The 20,642-nt window shown below is 40.2% G+C and overlaps 1 protein-coding gene across 2 annotated transcripts in view; it reads left to right on the top strand.

Annotated features, from left to right (window-relative positions):
* Nucleotides 1–546: 546 nt before the first annotated feature.
* Nucleotides 547–20,642, top strand: part of LOC136885279 (MAM domain-containing glycosylphosphatidylinositol anchor protein 1) — a 187,812-nt gene continuing 167,716 nt past the window's right edge. For both annotated transcript variants that reach the window (XM_068230236.1, XM_067157783.2), the window contains exon 1: nt 547–746. In XM_068230236.1, coding sequence (XP_068086337.1) covers nt 674–746 — 73 coding nt within the window. In that variant the 5' untranslated portion in view covers nt 547–673. The remainder of the gene's footprint in view (nt 747–20,642) is intronic.

Consider the following 20,642-nt stretch of genomic DNA (forward strand, 5'->3'; position numbering starts at 1 on the left):
AATTTGCCAATATTTCACAAAATTTGACAACAAATGTTGTTTCATTAATCTCCTCACAGTGCATTGTGTATTTATACAAAAATATTAATTTCTCTGCTCTGCTACCAGAAAGGGCATTGGAAGCAATATACGACTAAAATATAGCTTGATTCTCAAAGTCAATTACAAAATATAGTTTAGAAACTGTTTGCGATTTTTTATTGTGATGAGTGGCCTACGACAATGCTAAGACGCAATGGGCATAGTTTCGTCAACCAGGATGTAATGTAATATTCTGGACTACACACAAGCGAGGCGTGCAAAATTCCAATATGGTGAGTGCACGATTTTTTCAAAAATACCCTTGGTGATCAAATACGAAACAGAACAAAGGTTTTCTCTTCTTATAGAAGCACAAACGTTCAAATAAATGTGTTGTTTTCTTGTCGGTGAGAAGCTACAAATGAATATTTCTGTTCGTTATTAATAGGCTGTATTATTAAACAATTCTTGCAAGGTTCCGTCTAAAGTGGAGAACATCTTTGCGTGTTCAGTTTGTTGGTGTCCGTGTGATGTGCATAACAATACAATAGTGTGGTGTGATGACTAATATATTTTCAAAGTGGTGATTTCTTCCTGTGTCGATGTTTAGCCTGCTGTATAAATTTGTGCGGTGAATTCAAATTATGACGTCATGAGAGCGGGATCCTCTCAATGGATGATATCTTCATCACTTCTGTGGCTGATGACCTTACTCGGCTCAACATGTAAGTAACCTTCCTACTACATTTTTTGTTTACCTAATTATGAGTTAATTTGAACCTAACTGACCCTTTCAGTTATAGAAGTGAGGCGCAAAGTGCCCATAAAGTTAATTTCCTTCCTCTAATACTTGTTTACACATGCCAAATAAGAGACTGACAGTTCGCTACCCTATGTGTTAATATGGCCTATGAACTTACTGGTGCGTTTCGGAGGAGGTGTTTTTTTTGCCTCAATTACTATGCACGGTACGCAGTGTTACCAACATGGCAGGTTTCGGACTGAGTATAGTGTTTTTAAAGGTTTGAAAAATTGCATTTCGTGGTCAGAGCTATTTTCAGAGGTTTTTGAAAGCCATTACAGATATTTTCTTTATTTGCAACAATTATTGCAACGCCGTAGGGTATGTCTGTAAGAAAATTCAGTAAATGACGGCAATAGTTATATATATTTTCTTTCTTAATACGTTTATCGTCCAGAGTTGATTTTACCTCGGACTCGGCGAAGGATCCCACCTATACCGCCTCAAGGGTAGTGAGACATTGGGTCAGGGGATACAACTGGAGAGAAGGAACAGTACGTCACCCAGGCGGCCACATCTGGTATGCTGAACGGGGCCTTGTTGGAGAATGGGAAGATTGGAAGGGATAGACAAGGAAGAGCGAGGAGGCGGCCTTGGCCTTAATTAAGGTACAGTCCCAGCATTTGCCTGGTGTGAAAATGGGAAACCACGGAAAACCATCTTCAGGGCTGCCGACAGTGGGATTCGAACCCACTATCTCCCGATTACTGGATACTGGCCGCACTTAAGCGACTCCAGCTATTGAGCTCGGTCGAGGATGTCTGAGCTGGGAATTGAACCCCTTCTACTCAGATGACTTTCAGAAAGTTCTCTGCATTTTAAGGTTTAATTTTCTTTCTCTTCTGTCTTCCCTAATCCGTTCACAGTCCAGGTTTGGTTTTTCCCTCGGACTCAGTGAGGGATCCTGCGTGGAGCGTGAGACTTTGGATCGGCGATACAACTGGGGAAGAGGACCTGTACCTTGCCCAGGCGGCCTCAACTGCTATGCCTTGTGGGGGCTGGGAAGGAAGCCGCAGTGGCCTTAAGTTAGGTTCCTTCCCGGTATTTGAGAAGAAGTGAGAAACCTCTTCGAGGATGGCTGAGGTGCGAATCGAACCCGGAGGTGACAGCTAGTCACACTAACAGCTACACCACAGAGGCGGCCACTGTAGATTTTTAATGATTTAATTCACTTTTTAAAGAGAAATAAATAAATAAACTGCACCAGAAACATTTAGTTCATCTGGTGAGATAAAAGTGAAATTTTAGCGCCGAATGATCGTGAAACACTTTCACATTCCAAAACAGTTGAGACCGAGCGTGTTGGCCGTGCAGCTATGAGCATGTTGTTTCGAACCCTACCGTCAGCAGCCCTGAAGATTACTTAAATTACTGGACATAAGAAAGGATGTGATAAACAAAAATCTCGTAGAAGTCCAATACTGAACACTTCTTTGTAATTTATTGTGTCAATTTAAAATCAAGGAATTTCTGTCAGAGCTTTATGGTTACATTTAGCGGCTTTTGTTATATTGTCTGGACAGCGAGATTTGCAATAAACTGGTTGGCAACACTGCATGTACTATCCCCTTTACAGAGTGACACCTGGTGACATCTGTCTTTCTCCTTTTGTAATATGCCACGAGTTCATGATTGTTATTCATCGGTACAGGGTGGACAATATTTTTGTGTCACTATTAGAGATGGCAAACGAATATCGATATATCAACATCGTTATCCGATAGATTCTCGATATCGATATTTCGTGCCCAATATATCGATATTTCTGTCTAATTTAATACTTTTGGCTACGATCTGATTCTTTTTGAGACCCTTTGAATGTTTGCATGCTACAGTTACGAAATTTTAATTTTCATTTCTCAATTCACTTCGGTAAATACAGTGGTAATATAACAACTCGTTCATCGTGCATACCCTGTTTGTACGTTAGCTAGGCAATACTTGAGCATCATAGCGACCTCTGTCCCAGCAGAGAGACTGTTTTCAAACGCCCGTAATACCATCACGGAAAAGAGAAACCGATTAAATGGGAAAATGTTATCCTAGCTGCTTTTTCTAAATGGCTTACCTAAGAGGTATTAACCTAACATCATCGTCGTGTTTTTTTCACGAACAAATGGAATTGCAGTGCTGAGGAAGAAGATGGGAAGGAAATGTTTTATTATTTTATAAAGCTCTGATAATTATCAGATGTACTTTGTACAGAAATTATACGTTTGTAGATTTTTCATATGGTTTCTCGGTGTAAGTTATTAGCTCGTTACTAGACACCTTGCATATACTGCTTTTCTATGCATCATAACATCTTTCAGTTGTAAATGATTTTATAATGTGTCATTGTAGTGAAAAAGTCATGTGACTTGGTAATTATTTTTAAGCTTGTTTTCTGATCTATGTCAAGACGTATTAAACCTAATGAATACTTTAATCATTGTATCAAATGAAAAACTAGACTTACAATAATGGATAATAGCACCAATATTTTAAAAACGGATATATCGGCGATATATCGATATTTTGAAGACCGATATTACAATGACATCGATATTTTAATACCGATATATCGATATTTTGAAAAGTTTTGCCATCACAAGTCACTATCGCTGTGTCTGTGATTAATCTCGAGTATCGTCTTGTGTAATCAATTATGGTACAGTGAAGTCAAGAATAATCGTTAGTTATTAGCAGTGCTCAATTAGGGACTAACTTTTCGTTGACAAAGAGTAGTACGATTTCTGACTGGAAATCTAATTTTGTGTCTTTTGAAGAACCACTGTTGCCAGGTCTCCCGATATTTCAGGGGATCCACTAATTTTTTAACAATAGGTCCTACACAAAAAAAAATCTCCAGAAATTTCCTCTAATCCTAATTTAAGTAAAATGAATAATAATAATGAATGGTGCATAATTTATTGGTGCCGATAAACACTTTCCTCGTCTCACTGCGTGACGTTTTATCGAGAACATTACTCGTTAGGTACTTCCCCGCATTCATTTTGGCTCGAATTACGTAACCTCTCCCCTCTCTTATTGAACTCAAAACTCTGGCTTGACTGCATTATTCAAAGGGAAATCACCGACTTGCATATAGAAGACAAAATTTGCATCCTGCTACGACTTCAAAATTGCCTGACGAATAACTACATCTACACGAAAAATGGAGAGGAGAAGAAGAAGAAGCACTGAGTGAGTAAAATTGTATATTTTTCTCAGAATAACTTCAAATGACTAATGCGTTCTTTAATTTAGTTATAACATTTCAGTGCTCGAGAAACTATCTAAATTTTCGTTAAAATTTTTACGTACATTTTACCGATTTTTTATTGATAGACCTGGCAACACTGACCGGGACAATCATATAGCATGTACAAAGTTATCTAACTCCCCAGCCACTTTCCGCCGATGCACTAATCCCATATGTCGCAGATGCTAGTTGCTTTACGTCACACCGACACAGATAGGTCTTGTGGCGACGATGGGACAGGGAAGGGCTAGGAGTGGGAAGGAAGCGGCCGTGGCCTTAATTAAGGTACAGCCCCAGTATTTGCCTGGTGTGAAAATGGGAAACCACGGAAAACCATTTTCAGGGCTGCCGACAGTGGGGTTCGAACCTACTATCTCTCGAATACTGGATACTGTCCACACTTAAGCGATTGCAGCTATCGAGCTCGGTCTATCGGAGATGAGTGGCAGCAGAAAAGACTAAGAACATCACAAGAAACAGTGGTCTATGTAATGTTATTTTTGATCACTTCTGTGAGGTTTTCACATTGTAGGCCTCCACGTTTAGTTTTCTTCTGACACTTGTCATAACCAAGCTACATAGCTACAGTCGTTTAAGTGCGGCCAGTATCCAGTATTCGGAAAGGAGTGAGTTCGAACTCAGGGAGATGAAAGGCTTAGGAATGGGAAGGAAGCGGCCATGGCCTGAATTAAGGTACAGCCCCAGCGTTTGCCTGGTGTGAAAATGGGAAACCACAGAAAACCATCTTCAGGACTGCCGACAGTGGGGTTCGAACCCACTATATAGCTCACAGCTGCGCGTCCCTAACCGCACGGCCAACTCGCCCGATTGGAAATGGAGGCAGCCACGGGAATTAGCCGAAACACCCTGCAGCTGATCGCGCATGGCCACTTACAGTTGGGGAAGGTGTCATCCACGTGGGTGCCCAGGCTCTTGTCCAAGACGAAAAGCAGAGGCGTGTGGATGTGTGCAGAGAACTTTTACAACGTCATGACCAAGATCCAGCCGACTTCATGGCTTCATGCCCGGCCCGGCCCCAAACTAGCCGGGAGACCGCCGCTGCCATAGATCAAATGGGATTCACGGTGCTGCCACACTCTCCCGACTTGGCACCAGGTGATTATCACCTGTTCAGGAACATGTAGAATCCTCTGTGTGCTCGCCGTTTTGAGATTTTGCAGAACTGGACACAGCTGTCAAGGCATGGGTACGCAGCACTCCGAAAGAATGGTTTTAGGAAGGTCTGGAGAGACTGACGCGTCGATGGCGAAACTGCATACAGTTACAAGGAGATTATGTTGAGAAATTGGACGTAACAAGTGATGTGTACTGTACCTTAAACGGGTGGAAAAAATAAAGTGTAAAACAATATAGTACACCCTTCGTACATACATACATACATACATACATACATACATACATACATACATACATACATACGGAAAATTAAAAATTGCATTTTCTTGTTACTGTGGACATGACCGATACAGAAATACCATTCTTTTTTAATTCTGAGCAATGTACAGACAAGACTCTTATTTCATACTTTGTATCGATTGTAACCAAACATATTACAAAACTAGCTGATGTACCCGTGCTTCACTCCGGGATTCTCAGAAAGACTGTCTTTGTGGTTTTCCTACCTGAAGTCGTCAGAAGGAATTTAGTGATTAAAAGCAATGTTATATAAAATACTCGATCAAATTAATAAACCGCACATTTTCTCACTTTTAACGAACAGTACTACGGTGCTGATCTAACAGTCGAAAGTTCCAGTGCTGCAATGACCAGACCTCAGGACCTCGTGAACATTTCTCTGCCATTATTCCGTTAAATATGCATCAGAGTAGGAATTGAATAGCTCGAATGCTATGATGAACCAGTTTGTTACGTATCAGTAGTATCAGAAATTTATCTAACTCCCCAGCTGCTTCCCGCCAATTTTCAGGCAGGCTGTTATACTCGGTACGATCGGGTGAGTTGGCTGTGCGGTTAGGGGCGCATAGGTGTGAGCTTGGATCCGGGAGGTAGTGCGTTCGAACTCCACTGTCGACAGCCCTGAAGATGGTTTTCCGTGGTCTCCAATTTTCACACCAGGAAAATTCTGGAGCTGTAACGTAAATAACGTAGGGGCTGCTTCCTTCCCACTGCTAGCCCTTTCGTATCCCATCGTCGCCATGAGTCCTATCTGTGTCGGCGCGACGTAGAGCAGATTTAAAGGAAAGCTCTGTATACGGCAGTAATCCCATCTATCGGAGATGAATGGCAACAGAGACACAAAGCAAATCACAGCAAACAATGGTCAATGTATTGTTGATCAATGTTATGAGCTTTCTGTATTGTAGGTCTTCACATTCAGTTTTCTTTCGACTCTGTAATATAAAGCCGTCTTATTAAATTAATTACAGAGTAGACTGTAGTTCCTTAATCCCCGACTTCACATACCGATTTTCATTAAATTCTGTTCACCCATTTTCTCCTGACGGCACTGATATGATCTCAGCAACAAAAATCCATATTCATGAATATCTCCGTTATCATAGCCGGTACGGTCAAAATGTGTAAGACATAAATGGTCGGAAATTTAATACTATGTAGCTTTATTTATATAGTAATTGTCAATAAGATCACTAATAACACAAATATTCGAGAATTAAATTTTGGACCTTCCTCTAAAGTACCATTTCTCTCAGCGTGAATAAGATTATTTATGGCCTAGATTGTAACGACTTATTCCCGGACTTTACATACCGATTCTCATTAAATTCTCTTCAGCCGTTTTCTCGTGATGCGTGTACAGACAGACAGACAGACAGACAGACAGACAGACAGACAGACAGACAGACAGACAGACAGACAGACAGACAGACAGACAGACAGACAGACAGACAGACAGACAGACAGACAGACGACAGACAGACAGACAGACAGAAATTACGGAAAATTGGACATGACTGATGTAGAGACAAAACTCTTATTTTATATGTAACTTATAGATGTTTAGGCATACAGAAATTTGTAACTCAAAACGTCAAAGATTTCTCAGGAGAGAGGCCAATTCCAGATGTTTGAAAACTACAGAGTGTATCATACTGTAAGTACCTCCCTATTTTCAATTTTTTTAAATAACTAGAGCGTTTTTGTCCATGGATTAAAATCAAGCTGGTTTGTCTGTTTTTCTTACGTTTCTATGCATGTAGTGCGCACGAGCACTTGATTGAACTACCGTTCAAAAATTATCATTCTCGTTCTATTAACCATTTCGTGTCGTCAGTTCGGAGTTAAAGGAAAGGAAGAGGTAATCTTTGTCTTGCTGTTTCCATATTTTATGGCCACTGAAATAAAACGGATTATGCGTTGGTTTTCCCACCCTCCAGTAAACATGCACCATGTGTCGTTATTACCAGCGTCGAAGCAAACAACTAGTACATAGCTAACCTGGGATTAATGTACAGAATGATCCAAAAGTCCGTTAACACTTGACGAGGCAATACTTCAGGGAATATTGGAGGTAGAGTGGTAATAAATGGCACATAGGATTGGCATGACATGGGCTTTCATTGACACCAAAATAACGTACACAAAATGACCAACAGGTGACGCTTCATACGACACACAAGCAATAATTAGCATAACGGTCGAGGTTTAGCAAAGACGATTTTCTTTATAACAGATGCCGTCATTCGTCAACAATACCTGTAGTCGAGGGACAATGTTGTGAACAGCACTGTACAGCATATCTGTTGGTAGGATGAGAAATTGCTGCTACTGCTAGTGCTAAATTGTTTTCATTCTTCCCCTGAAGGGGGAGGCGGGCCTCCTAGACGGTGACACCTTGTGCGTCGAGATCCGGACTGCATCCGCCGACCGAGAAATTTTCGTCGGATTTTTTTTTTATAGCATTTCTAACGAGGTCGGGCGATCGCGGTAGACTTGCGACTCCACGTAACCCCACAACAAATAATCTCGCGGATTGAAGTTGGGGGATCGGGGAGGCCAAGCACGACATGCCGCGATTGCAGGCGCACCTGACGCTCTCTGTTACAATAGCTCCTTTGATTCCGTACACGGGTCTCACGGCGCATCGCTGACGTGTTGCTGTCCATCGCCATCTGTTGGCCTGTTTGTGCACTCGTAGGTGTCAATAAAGCCCCGAGCCATATCAAGTATGTCCAGCGCCTGTGTACAGGTATCGACCGGGGTCTTAATAAAAGTACATCCCTAGCATTTGCCTGGAGTGAAAATGGAAAACACCAACAAAGAATCTTCACAGCTGTCGACAGTAGGGTTCGAACCCACTGTCTCCCGAATGATGGTCAGATGGTGGCCCTGCCAAGAATAACGGTTGATAGGATCAACCGGGCTGAGTAGTGGCGGCTTGGTATAGGAGCATCGGAAAAATAAAGGACTCACTGGGAAGCGATGAGGTTAAATTGTATTTCAGAATATGTGTAATCGGTGTATCTGTGACACAAAAATGTCTGTGTCTTTTGTCAGTGATCCAGTCACAGGGAGCACGAGCATATGATTATCATCACGATGAGGCCACAGTATAGAAATACTTATAGTTTTTTTTTTAATCTTCCTCGACTCGAACAAAGAATACACAAAAAAATTTCATTCAAAAATAAAGATATAAATAATGTCTCAGTCTGCCGATTATAAGTGGTGTCTGAGTATCAAAAGAGAACCCCTGAACGCTTACAGCCCCCAGTCGATGAACTCCTTGGTACTGATGTTGAAGGTCTTCATCAGTTCTATCGTCTTCTTAGGGACTGTCCCTCTCGCACCGAGTATTTTTCAGAAGATTCGGGACATTAGATGTGGGAAAAATATTATTCATATTTATATTTTGAAGTTTCAATAAGGCATCGGGAAAAGGTTGTTAATATGAGGCGCAATAAATTAACAAACAAAATGTGATATGTGATAGCCGTGCCGTGTGTCCTGGATACCAATTATTTACAGTAGTGAATCTACGTTTAAAAATAAAATTTCGAAAAATAATAAATTAATGAAATTTGTACACAGGTTCCTCCGATACGCAGGATTATTCAGCAAATTTGTCCGCCTCCAATAACTCGTGAACGGTTAAATATATTGAAATGTTATTTTCACTTTCATTAATGATACCAAAGATCACACTAATAACTTCGCTTTTAAAAAAATACCACACTATTTTTTTACACATAGTCTTAAATATACAAATATTACAATTTCATTACCATGATTATTATGGAAATCGGACAAGTGGGCTACTTCTCGAAAAAAATAGTATCTATTCAAACGAGCTTCATTTAGCCAGCTGAGGACGGACCTGTTCGATTCGCGCTTTGTATGAAACATGAGCTAGCTGTTAAGATACAGAGGTGCTAGGTACAGTAGGTATGCTCTGTGGTGTGTTCATAAACACACTATAGAATTTAACACCTTTAATAGCGCCGTAGCTAACTGGTAAATAAAAACGGATATAGCCTTTGAGCTACAGTAGATAACATAGCCCTGTGAACGTAATCCAGATACACAACTTAAAGCGACCCCCCAGAGATTTTTTTTTAAAAAGTTACCTAGTGTGGAAATGTCAGCTGTATAAAAGTAGAGATATCACGAACATTTCTTTCATATACAATTAATAGTCTTTCCAAAATATTTTTTTGAAATTTTTAATTCCATTTTTTCATGAAATTTTATTAATAATGTTATTGGATTTACGTCCCACTAACTACTTTTCCGGTTTGCGGAGACGCCGAGGTGCCGGAATTTTGTCCCGCAGGAGTTCTTTTACGTGCCCGTAAATCTACCGACACGAAGCTGACATATTTGAGCACCTTCAAATACCACCGGACTGAGCCAGGATCGAACCTGCCATGTTGGGGTCAGAAGGCCAGCGCCTCAACCGTCTGAGCCACTCAGCCCGACATGAAATTTAATTAACATGCTAATGTAAATTCGTAATTAGGTAGATAATACTTCTTTTAAAAGCACTACGTATAGATTCTTCTGTACATAATTTATATAAGGAGATATATCGTACAAAATTTTGTGTAATTTTTACTTGCTCTCATTTTGGACTTAAAAATCACTACTACTTGAAAAAATTGCGCAATCGCAAATTCCATACACAGGCTGCTTAATATAGCTGTGGTACATATACCATACAAATTTTGTTACATTTAGCAGAACATTATGGGATAAAATGGGACTTAAATGTAAAATTACAATTAGCAAACAATGGATTATTACAGTGATGAATTGTTTGAATAACTTTGTGACAAGAAAAAATAAACTCAATCCTTTCAATTTGAATTATAAAAAAAATAATCGAAATCACCAAAATATCGATTTTTTTCTGGAGTGTCGCCTTAAACGATATATTGTCACAGATACTTCCTTGACAGCGTACCTGATATAGCGGTGACAAAGTAGCAGGCTGCGATTTGTCGACCATCTCTGTCTCTGGGACTCACAAAACGAACACTGTCAGTCTCGGAAGAGAACAAGACGAGGACAAGGACCAATCCACGCTGGGATCACATTGCGGCAGGTAAGAATGCAGTTCCTGCACACACTGACCCTACAAATATCTGAGATTTGCTAAACAACGTTTCTCTTAATTCAGTTTAAAAGAATATGGAACATCTGATTGTTAGGATACAAACATTAAGAAAGTGTAATGTCGATATTTTCTCCTGCTGCCCGTAGACTTGAAGGTCTCTCCGCCTGTCTCCCCAAGTGTTTCTCAAACACGCGAGGTTACTCGTCATCTCAGGAGGCCATGCCTGATAGGCTAAGCCTTCTGCAATTTATCACCTCCCACTCTTCCATTTTTCTCTCGTCTTAAGCTTTATTAATGACCTGCTGAAGATGCACAAAGCCTCCTAGTGTGGGTTAAAACGTCTGATAGATTTGTTTCTAAATTTAGAATAGTACGTTGTGTTCGACCATACTAAAACAGCTGATTACAAATGGCGTCCATACACTAAAGTACTGCCTTTTGTTATTTTCTTTTGTTAGCGTCGTAACGTCACACGTAAAGGAAATCAAAGAGGAATTAGGAAAGAGAATTACAAACCAAGGAGAGGAAATCTAAACCCTGATATCATTTTACTTGAGTTTGCAGAAGATCTGGAAAAATTGCTGAATGGTATGGACAGAGTCCTGGGGAAGGACTACAAGATGAAAATAAACAAGTCCAAAAGGAAAGTAATATAGTGCAATCAAACAAAGTTAGGTGATGTAGGAAATATTAGATTAGGAAAGGAAGTAGATGAATATTGTTATTTTGGTACTAAAAAGAACTAACAATAGCAGAAGTAAGGTGGAACAAGTAAGAAAGACCTTTCTTAAGAAAGGAAATCCGCTCACTTCGAACACTGATATAGGATTTAGAAAGGAATTTTTGAAGACTTTCGTCTGGAGTGTGGCATTGTATGGAAGTGAAACATAGACGATAACAAGCTCAGAAAGAAAGAGAATAGAAGCGTTAGAAATGTGGTCTTACGGAAGAATGATGAAGGTGGGATGGACAGTTCGAATCACGAATGAAGAGATGACACAGTGCAACAGTGAACAACTTTTTCCACAAAAGTAGGTGTAATTTCTGGCTCCTGAATTCGAAAATGGCAGTGAAATTATCGCATAATCCACAGTTTTGACACAAAACGTATACTTTGTAAATAATGTTCACATATTGAAGTAGAACATACCCAATGGCACATGAATCATGCTGTAGTAGAATACAAGTTTAAACCAACAACATGTTGAAATAGGCACACATTGTGGTAGAAAATATGCACTAACGTAATTCATTCCGTGCTGTGTCGCCCCTGCTTTTCCTCTTATGGGGCATTTCCGTGCGCTCACGGTGAAGCATCCAGCAGTAGTCGCCAATCATCCGAACATCCCAAGTTCTCCGGTATTGTCTTTCCTTGTCCTTTATATCCTGATGGAAACTTTCACCCTGTTCCTCACTTACAGCATCCAACTTTGGAGGAAAAAAGTCAAGGTGAGAATGTAAAAATTTTAACTTCAAACTCATTGAGCATCCCATCATTTTCAACTTCGTCAGCTTGTTCTCCATACTGTGGGCTACGATTGTTTCCCGGGAAGTTGGAACCAGGCTCCTCCCTTCACGGCATTCATTGAATGAAGGAAATCTTCATCTAGCATTACCTCCCGAATATCGGCACCAGTGAACACACGCTCCTTAGCATCTGACAGGTTCGGGAACTTGTTACATAGATATTTGAAACACTTGCCACATCTAGGTAATGCTTCATTATGCTCAGTAGGAGATGCAGAGGTGGCAGGAGTATTCTGTGTCTGCCCACTAGGGGGGTCATACTTGACATTTTTGTCCCCTGCAACCAATTCCAACATTTGTGGCCACTACTTTTGCATATAATATTATACTGTACATTATAGTAAACACTAAAACACCGTATAAAGCTCAGAATATCAACCAAAATATTATTATAATATCATTACATTTCATTACCATTAATTACAAATTTACAGGATTTGTGTTGAAACTGTCGGTGATAAGACTTTTATAGTATCATTTTCGAATTCAGGAGGTCAAAATACATAAAGAACGCGTACATTTTCGAAAAAAAAAAGGTTTTCTGACCTTAAAATTTGTTGCATTGTGTAATGAATGGAATTGGAGAGAGGAGATCGATTTGGCTAAATTTGAGAAGAGATAGAATGATAGGGCATATCTTAAGACACTAAGGTCTTATTCAGTTGGTTTTTGAGGTACGTGTAGGCGGTAAGAACGGTATGGGTAGACCAAGGTTTGAATATGACAAGCAGATTAGAGCAGATGTAGTAATTACGTAGAAATCAGAAGGTTAGCACAAGATAGGGTGGTATGGCGAACTGCATCCAACCAATCTATGGACTGATGACTCAAACAACAGTAACTCCAATACAGTGGCTCTGTGTGTGTGCATGCGTGTGTGAGTTGGTCTCAATGTATGTCTCCATTTATTCAGAGAACATGGAATACATTTCCCCACATAGTGTTGGCGTCAGGACGGGCATCCTACCGTAAAACTTGGCAAAATCCTAATGAGGTGCCAAGCCTAATAAATTGCTTGAAGTATATTAATAATAATAATTAGGGAAAGGTTTTTATGCATTGATAAGTTACTATGCACACTATTTAACAAAGGCGTAAGTGTCTGCAACCCCCATAACTGTTCTTCAGTGCGTTTTGCATAAATATTAGCGATCTGAACTTTTAGCACCCCTATAATGTATGCAACTCACCGGTCATAACTGATCAGCGGCTAGACTATACTTGCTCTTTGTTCAAGTACTTACGAAATCTAACCTTCTTGTCTAACATTTCTTTTCCGAGTAATATTAATAAGATGTTATTGTAACTCCTGTGGACTCTTAGCTTGTAAGTGAGTCTGGGTTTTGACCACGGTGGATTCTTTCCACATTCATGTGCCAGGCTCCTCACTTTCTTTTATTATCCTATCCTGTCTCCCTCGCTCAACTCTCTCTCTCTCTCTCTTTTCCCACCCCGATAGTATTACGTATGGAGGCCTAGGATTTCTTTCATTTTCACGCCATTCGTGACCCTTATCTATTTTTGACCGATACCTTCATTTGTCAAAGTCTTGTACACCGTCAATATTTTCTCTCTGTTTAGTGTTATGTAGAGGATGGTTGCTAAGTTGTATTCCTTCTTAAAACAATGATCACCACCACCACCACCACCTTAGTATTGTCCGCATCTGTGTTATAGTGGTTAGTGCAATTAGCTGCCACTCCCGAAGGCCTGGATTCCATTCCCGGCTCTGCCACGAAATTTGAAAAGTGGTACGAAGGCTGGAATGGGGTCTACTCAGCCTCGGGAAGTCAAACGAGTAGTGGAGGTTTCGTTTCCCACTTCAGCCATTCTCGAAGAAGTTTTCCATGCTTTTCCACTTCTCGAGGCAAATGCCGGGATGGTACCTGACTGAAGGCCTCGGCCGCTTCCTTCCCTCTTCCTTCTCTATTCCTTCCAATCTTCCCATCCCGCATTGTTTCACTTAAACACCACTATGAGCGCTAATGTGAGTCAATGCAGTGTTTCACTAAAAATCCACTACGAGCGCTAATGTGAGTCAATGCATTGTTTCACTTAAACACCATTACAAGCGCTAATGTGAGTCAATATATTGTTTCACTTAAACACCATTACAAGCGCTAATGTGAGTCAATATATTGATTCACTTAAACACCACTACGAGCGCTAATGTGAGTCATGCGTTGTTTCACTTAAACACCACTACGAGCGCTAATGTGAGTCAATTCATTGTTTCACTTAAACACCACTACGAGCGCTAATGTGAGTCAATTCATTGTTTCACTTAAACACCACTACGAGCGCTAATGTGAGTCAATATATTGATTCACTTAAACACCACTACAAGCGCTAATGTGAGTCAATATATTGTTTCACTTAAACACCATTACAAGCGCTAATGTGAGTCAATGCATTGTTTCACTTAAACACCATTACAAGCGCTAATGTGAGTCAATATATTGATTCACTTAAACACCACTACGAGCGCTAATGTGAGTCATGCGTTGTTTCACTTAAACACCACTACGAGCGCTAATGTGAGTCAATTCATTGTTTCACTTAAACACCACTACGAGCGCTAATGTGAGTCAATTCATTGTTTCACTTAAACACCACTACGAGCGCTAATGTGAGTCAATATATTGATTCACTTAAACACCACTACGAGCGCTAATGTGAGTCAATATATTGATTCACTTAAACACCACTACGAGCGCTAATGTGAGTCAATATATTGATTCACTTAAACACCACTACGAGCGCTAATGTGAGTCATGCGTTGTTTCACTTAAACACCATTACCAGCGCTAATGTGAGTCAATATATTGATTCACTTAAACACCACTACGAGCGCTAATGTGAGTCAATATATTGATTCACTTAAACACCACTACGAGCGCTAATGTGAGTCAATATATTGATTCACTTAAACACCACTACGAGCGCTAATGTGAGTCATGCGTTGTTTCACTTAAACACCACTACGAGCGCTAATGTGAGTCAATATATTGATTCACTTAAACACCACTACGAGCGCTAATGTGAGTCAATGCATTGGTTCACTTAAACACCATTACCAGCGCTAATGTGAGTCAATATATTGATTCACTTAAACACCACTACGAGCGCTAATGTGAGTCATGCGTTGTTTCACTTAAACACCACTACGAGCGCTAATGTGAGTCATGCGTTGTTTCACTTAAACACCACTACGAGCGCTATTGTGAGTCATGCGTTGTTTCACTTAAACACCACTACGAGCGCTAATGTGAGTCAATTCATTGTTTCACTTAAACACCACTACGAGCGCTAATGTGAGTCAATTCATTGTTTCACTTAAACACCACTACGAGCGCTAATGTGAGTCAATATATTGATTCACTTAAACACCACTACGAGCGCTAATGTGAGTCAATAGATTGATTCACTTAAACACCACTACGAGCGCTAATGTGAGTCATGCGTTGTTTCACTTAAACACCATTACCAGCGCTAATGTGAGTCAATATATTGATTCACTTAAACACCACTACGAGCGCTAATGTGAGTCAATATATTGATTCACTTAAACACCACTACGAGCGCTAATGTGAGTCAATATATTGATTCACTTAAACACCACTACGAGCGCTAATGTGAGTCATGCGTTGTTTCACTTAAACACCACTACGAGCGCTAATGTGAGTCAATATATTGATTCACTTAAACACCACTACGAGCGCTAATGTGAGTCAATGAATTGGTTCACTTAAACACCATTACCAGCGCTAATGTGAGTCAATATATTGATTCACTTAAACACCACTACGAGCGCTAATGTGAGTCATGCGTTGTTTCACTTAAACACCACTACGAGCGCTAATGTGAGTCATGCGTTGTTTCACTTAAACACCACTACGAGCGCTAATGTGAGTCATGCGTTGTTTCACTTAAACACCACTACGAGCGCTAATGTGAGTCATGCGTTGTTTCACTTAAACACCACTACGAGCGCTAATGTGAGTCATGCGTTGTTTCACTTAAACACCATTACCAGCGCTAATGTGAGTCAATGCATTGGTTCACTTAAACACCATTACCAGCGCTAATGTGAGTCAATATATTGATTCACTTAAACACCACTACGAGCGCTAATGTGAGTCATGCGTTGTTTCACTTAAGCACCACTACCAGCGCTAATGTGAGTCAATATATTGTTTCACTTAAACACCACTACGAGCGCTAATGTGAGTCATGCGTTGTTTCACTTAAACACCACTACGAGCGCTAATGTGAGTCAATGCATTGGTTCACTTAAACACCATTACCAGCGCTAATGTGAGTCAATATATTGATTCACTTAAACACCACTACGAGCGCTAATGTGAGTCATGCGTTGTTTCACTTAAACACCACTACGAGCGCTAATGTGAGTCATGCGTTGTTTCACTTAAACACCACTACGAGCGCTAATGTGAGTCAATATATTGATTCACTTAAACACCACTACGAGCGCTAATGTGAGTCATGCGTTGTTTCACTTAAACACCACTACGAGCGCTAATGTGAGTCAATGCATTGGTTCACTTAAACACCATTACCAGCGCTAATGTGAGTCAATATATTGATTCACTTAAACACCACTACGAGCGCTAATGTGAGTCATGCGTTGTTTCACTTAAACACCATTACCAGCGCTAATGTGAGTCAATATATTGATTCACTTAAACACCACTACGAGCGCTAATGTGAGTCAATATATTGATTCACTTAAACACCACTACGAGCGCTAATGTGAGTCAATATATTGATTCACTTAAACACCACTACGAGCGCTAATGTGAGTCAATATATTGATTCACTTAAACACCATTACAAGCGCTAATGTGAGTCAATATATTGATTCACTTAAACACCACTACGAGCGCTAATGTGAGTCATGCGTTGTTTCACTTAAACACCACTACGAGCGCTAATGTGAGTCATGCGTTGTTTCACTTAAACACCACTACGAGCGCTAATGTGAGTCATGCGTTGTTTCACTTAAACACCACTACGAGCGCTAATGTGAGTCATGCGTTGTTTCACTTAAACACCATTACCAGCGCTAATGTGAGTCAATGCATTGGTTCACTTAAACACCATTACCAGCGCTAATGTGAGTCAATATATTGATTCACTTAAACACCACTACGAGCGCTAATGTGAGTCATGCGTTGTTTCACTTAAGCACCACTACCAGCGCTAATGTGAGTCAATATATTGATTCACTTAAACACCACTACGAGCGCTAATGTGAGTCAATATATTGATTCACTTAAACACCACTACGAGCGCTAATGTGAGTCATGCGTTGTTTCACTTAAACACCATTACCAGCGCTAATGTGAGTCAATATATTGATTCACTTAAACACCACTACGAGCGCTAATGTGAGTCAATATATTGATTCACTTAAACACCACTGCGAGCGCTAATGTGAGTCATGCGTTGTTTCACTTAAACACCATTACCAGCGCTAATGTGAGTCAATATATTGATTCACTTAAACACCACTACGAGCGCTAATGTGAGTCAATATATTGATTCACTTAAACACCACTACGAGCGCTAATGTGAGTCATGCGTTGTTTCACTTAAACACCATTACCAGCGCTAATGTGAGTCAATATATTGATTCACTTAAACACCACTACGAGCGCTAATGTGAGTCAATATATTGATTCACTTAAACACCACTACGAGCGCTAATGTGAGTCAATATATTGATTCACTTAAACACCACTACGAGCGCTAATGTGAGTCAATATATTGATTCACTTAAACACCATTACAAGCGCTAATGTGAGTCAATATATTGATTCACTTAAACACCACTACGAGCGCTAATGTGAGTCATGCGTTGTTTCACTTAAACACCACTACGAGCGCTAATGTGAGTCATGCGTTGTTTCACTTAAACACCACTACGAGCGCTAATGTGAGTCATGCGTTGTTTCACTTAAACACCACTACGAGCGCTAATGTGAGTCAATGCATTGGTTCACTTAAACACCATTACCAGCGCTAATGTGAGTCAATGCATTGGTTCACTTAAACACCACTACGAGCGCTAATGTGAGTCAATATATTGATTCACTTAAACACCACTACGAGCGCTAATGTGAGTCATGCGTTGTTTCACTTAAACACCACTACCAGCGCTAATGTGAGTCAATATATTGATTCACTTAAACACCACTACGAGCGCTAATGTGAGTCAATATATTGATTCACTTAAACACCACTACGAGCGCTAATGTGAGTCATGCGTTGTTTCACTTAAACACCATTACCAGCGCTAATGTGAGTCAATATATTGATTCACTTAAACACCACTACGAGCGCTAATGTGAGTCATGCGTTGTTTCACTTAAACACCATTACCAGCGCTAATGTGAGTCAATATATTGATTCACTTAAACACCACTACGAGCGCTAATGTGAGTCAATATATTGATTCACTTAAACACCACTACGAGCGCTAATGTGAGTCAATATATTGATTCACTTAAACACCACTACGAGCGCTAATGTGAGTCAATATATTGATTCACTTAAACACCATTACAAGCGCTAATGTGAGTCAATATATTGATTCACTTAAACACCACTACGAGCGCTAATGTGAGTCATGCGTTGTTTCACTTAAACACCACTACGAGCGCTAATGTGAGTCATGCGTTGTTTCACTTAAACACCACTACGAGCGCTAATGTGAGTCATGCGTTGTTTCACTTAAACACCACTACGAGCGCTAATGTGAGTCATGCGTTGTTTCACTTAAACACCACTACGAGCGCTAATGTGAGTCAATGCATTGGTTCACTTAAACACCATTACCAGCGCTAATGTGAGTCAATGCATTGGTTCACTTAAACACCACTACCAGCGCTAATGTGAGTCAATATATTGATTCACTTAAACACCACTACGAGCGCTAATGTGAGTCATGCGTTGTTTCACTTAAGCACCACTACCAGCGCTAATGTGAGTCAATATATTGATTCACTTAAACACCACTACGAGCGCTAATGTGAGTCAATATATTGATTCACTTAAACACCACTACGAGCGCTAATGTGAGTCATGCGTTGTTTCACTTAAACACCATTACCAGCGCTAATGTGAGTCAATATATTGATTCACTTAAACACCACTACGGGCGCTAATGTGAGTCAATATATTGATTCACTTAAACACCACTACGAGCGCTAATGTGAGTCAATATATTGATTCACTTAAACACCACTACGAGCGCTAATGTGAGTCATGCGTTGTTTCACTTAAACACCATTACCAGCGCTAATGTGAGTCAATATATTGATTCACTTAAACACCACTACGAGCGCTAATGTGAGTCAATATATTGATTCACTTAAACACCACTACGAGCGCTAATGTGAGTCAATATATTGATTCACTTAAACACCACTACGAGCGCTAATGTGAGTCATGCGTTGTTTCACTTAAACACCACTACGAGCGCTAATGTGAGTCATGCGTTGTTTCACTTAAACACCACTACGAGCGCTAATGTGAGTCATGCGTTGTTTCACTTAAACACCACTACGAGCGCTAATGTGAGTCATGCGTTGTTTCACTTAAACACCATTACCAGCGCTAATGTGAGTCAATGCATTGGTTCACTTAAACACCATTACCAGCGCTAATGTGAGTCAATATATTGATTCACTTAAACACCACTACGAGCGCTAATGTGAGTCAATGCATTGGTTCACTTAAACACCATTACCAGCGCTAATGTGAGTCAATATATTGATTCACTTAAACACCACTACGAGCGCTAATGTGAGTCATGCGTTGTTTCACTTAAGCACCACTACCAGCGCTAATGTGAGTCAATATATTGTTTCACTTAAACACCACTACGAGTGCTAATGTGAGTCATGCGTTGTTTCACTTAAACACCACTACGAGCGCTAATGTGAGTCAATGCATTGGTTCACTTAAACACCATTACCAGCGCTAATGTGAGTCAATATATTGATTCACTTAAACACCACTACGAGCGCTAATGTGACTCATGCGTTGTTTCACTTAAACACCACTACGAGCGCTAATGTGAGTCATGCGTTGTTTCACTTAAACACCACTACGAGCGCTAATGTGAGTCAATATATTGTTTCACTTAAACACCACTACGAGCGCTAATGTGAGTCATGCGTTGTTTCACTTAAACACCACTACGAGCGCTAATGTGAGTCAATGCATTGGTTCACTTAAACACCATTACCAGCGCTAATGTGAGTCAATATATTGATTCACTTAAACACCACTACGAGCGCTAATGTGAGTCATGCGTTGTTTCACTTAAACACCATTACCAGCGCTAATGTGAGTCAATATATTGATTCACTTAAACACCACTACGAGCGCTAATGTTAGTCAATATATTGATTCACTTAAACACCACTACGAGCGCTAATGTGAGTCAATATATTGATTCACTT

This window comes from Anabrus simplex, chromosome 14 (assembly GCF_040414725.1).
Source record: "Anabrus simplex isolate iqAnaSimp1 chromosome 14, ASM4041472v1, whole genome shotgun sequence".
Taxonomy (NCBI): Eukaryota; Metazoa; Arthropoda; class Insecta; order Orthoptera; family Tettigoniidae; genus Anabrus; species Anabrus simplex.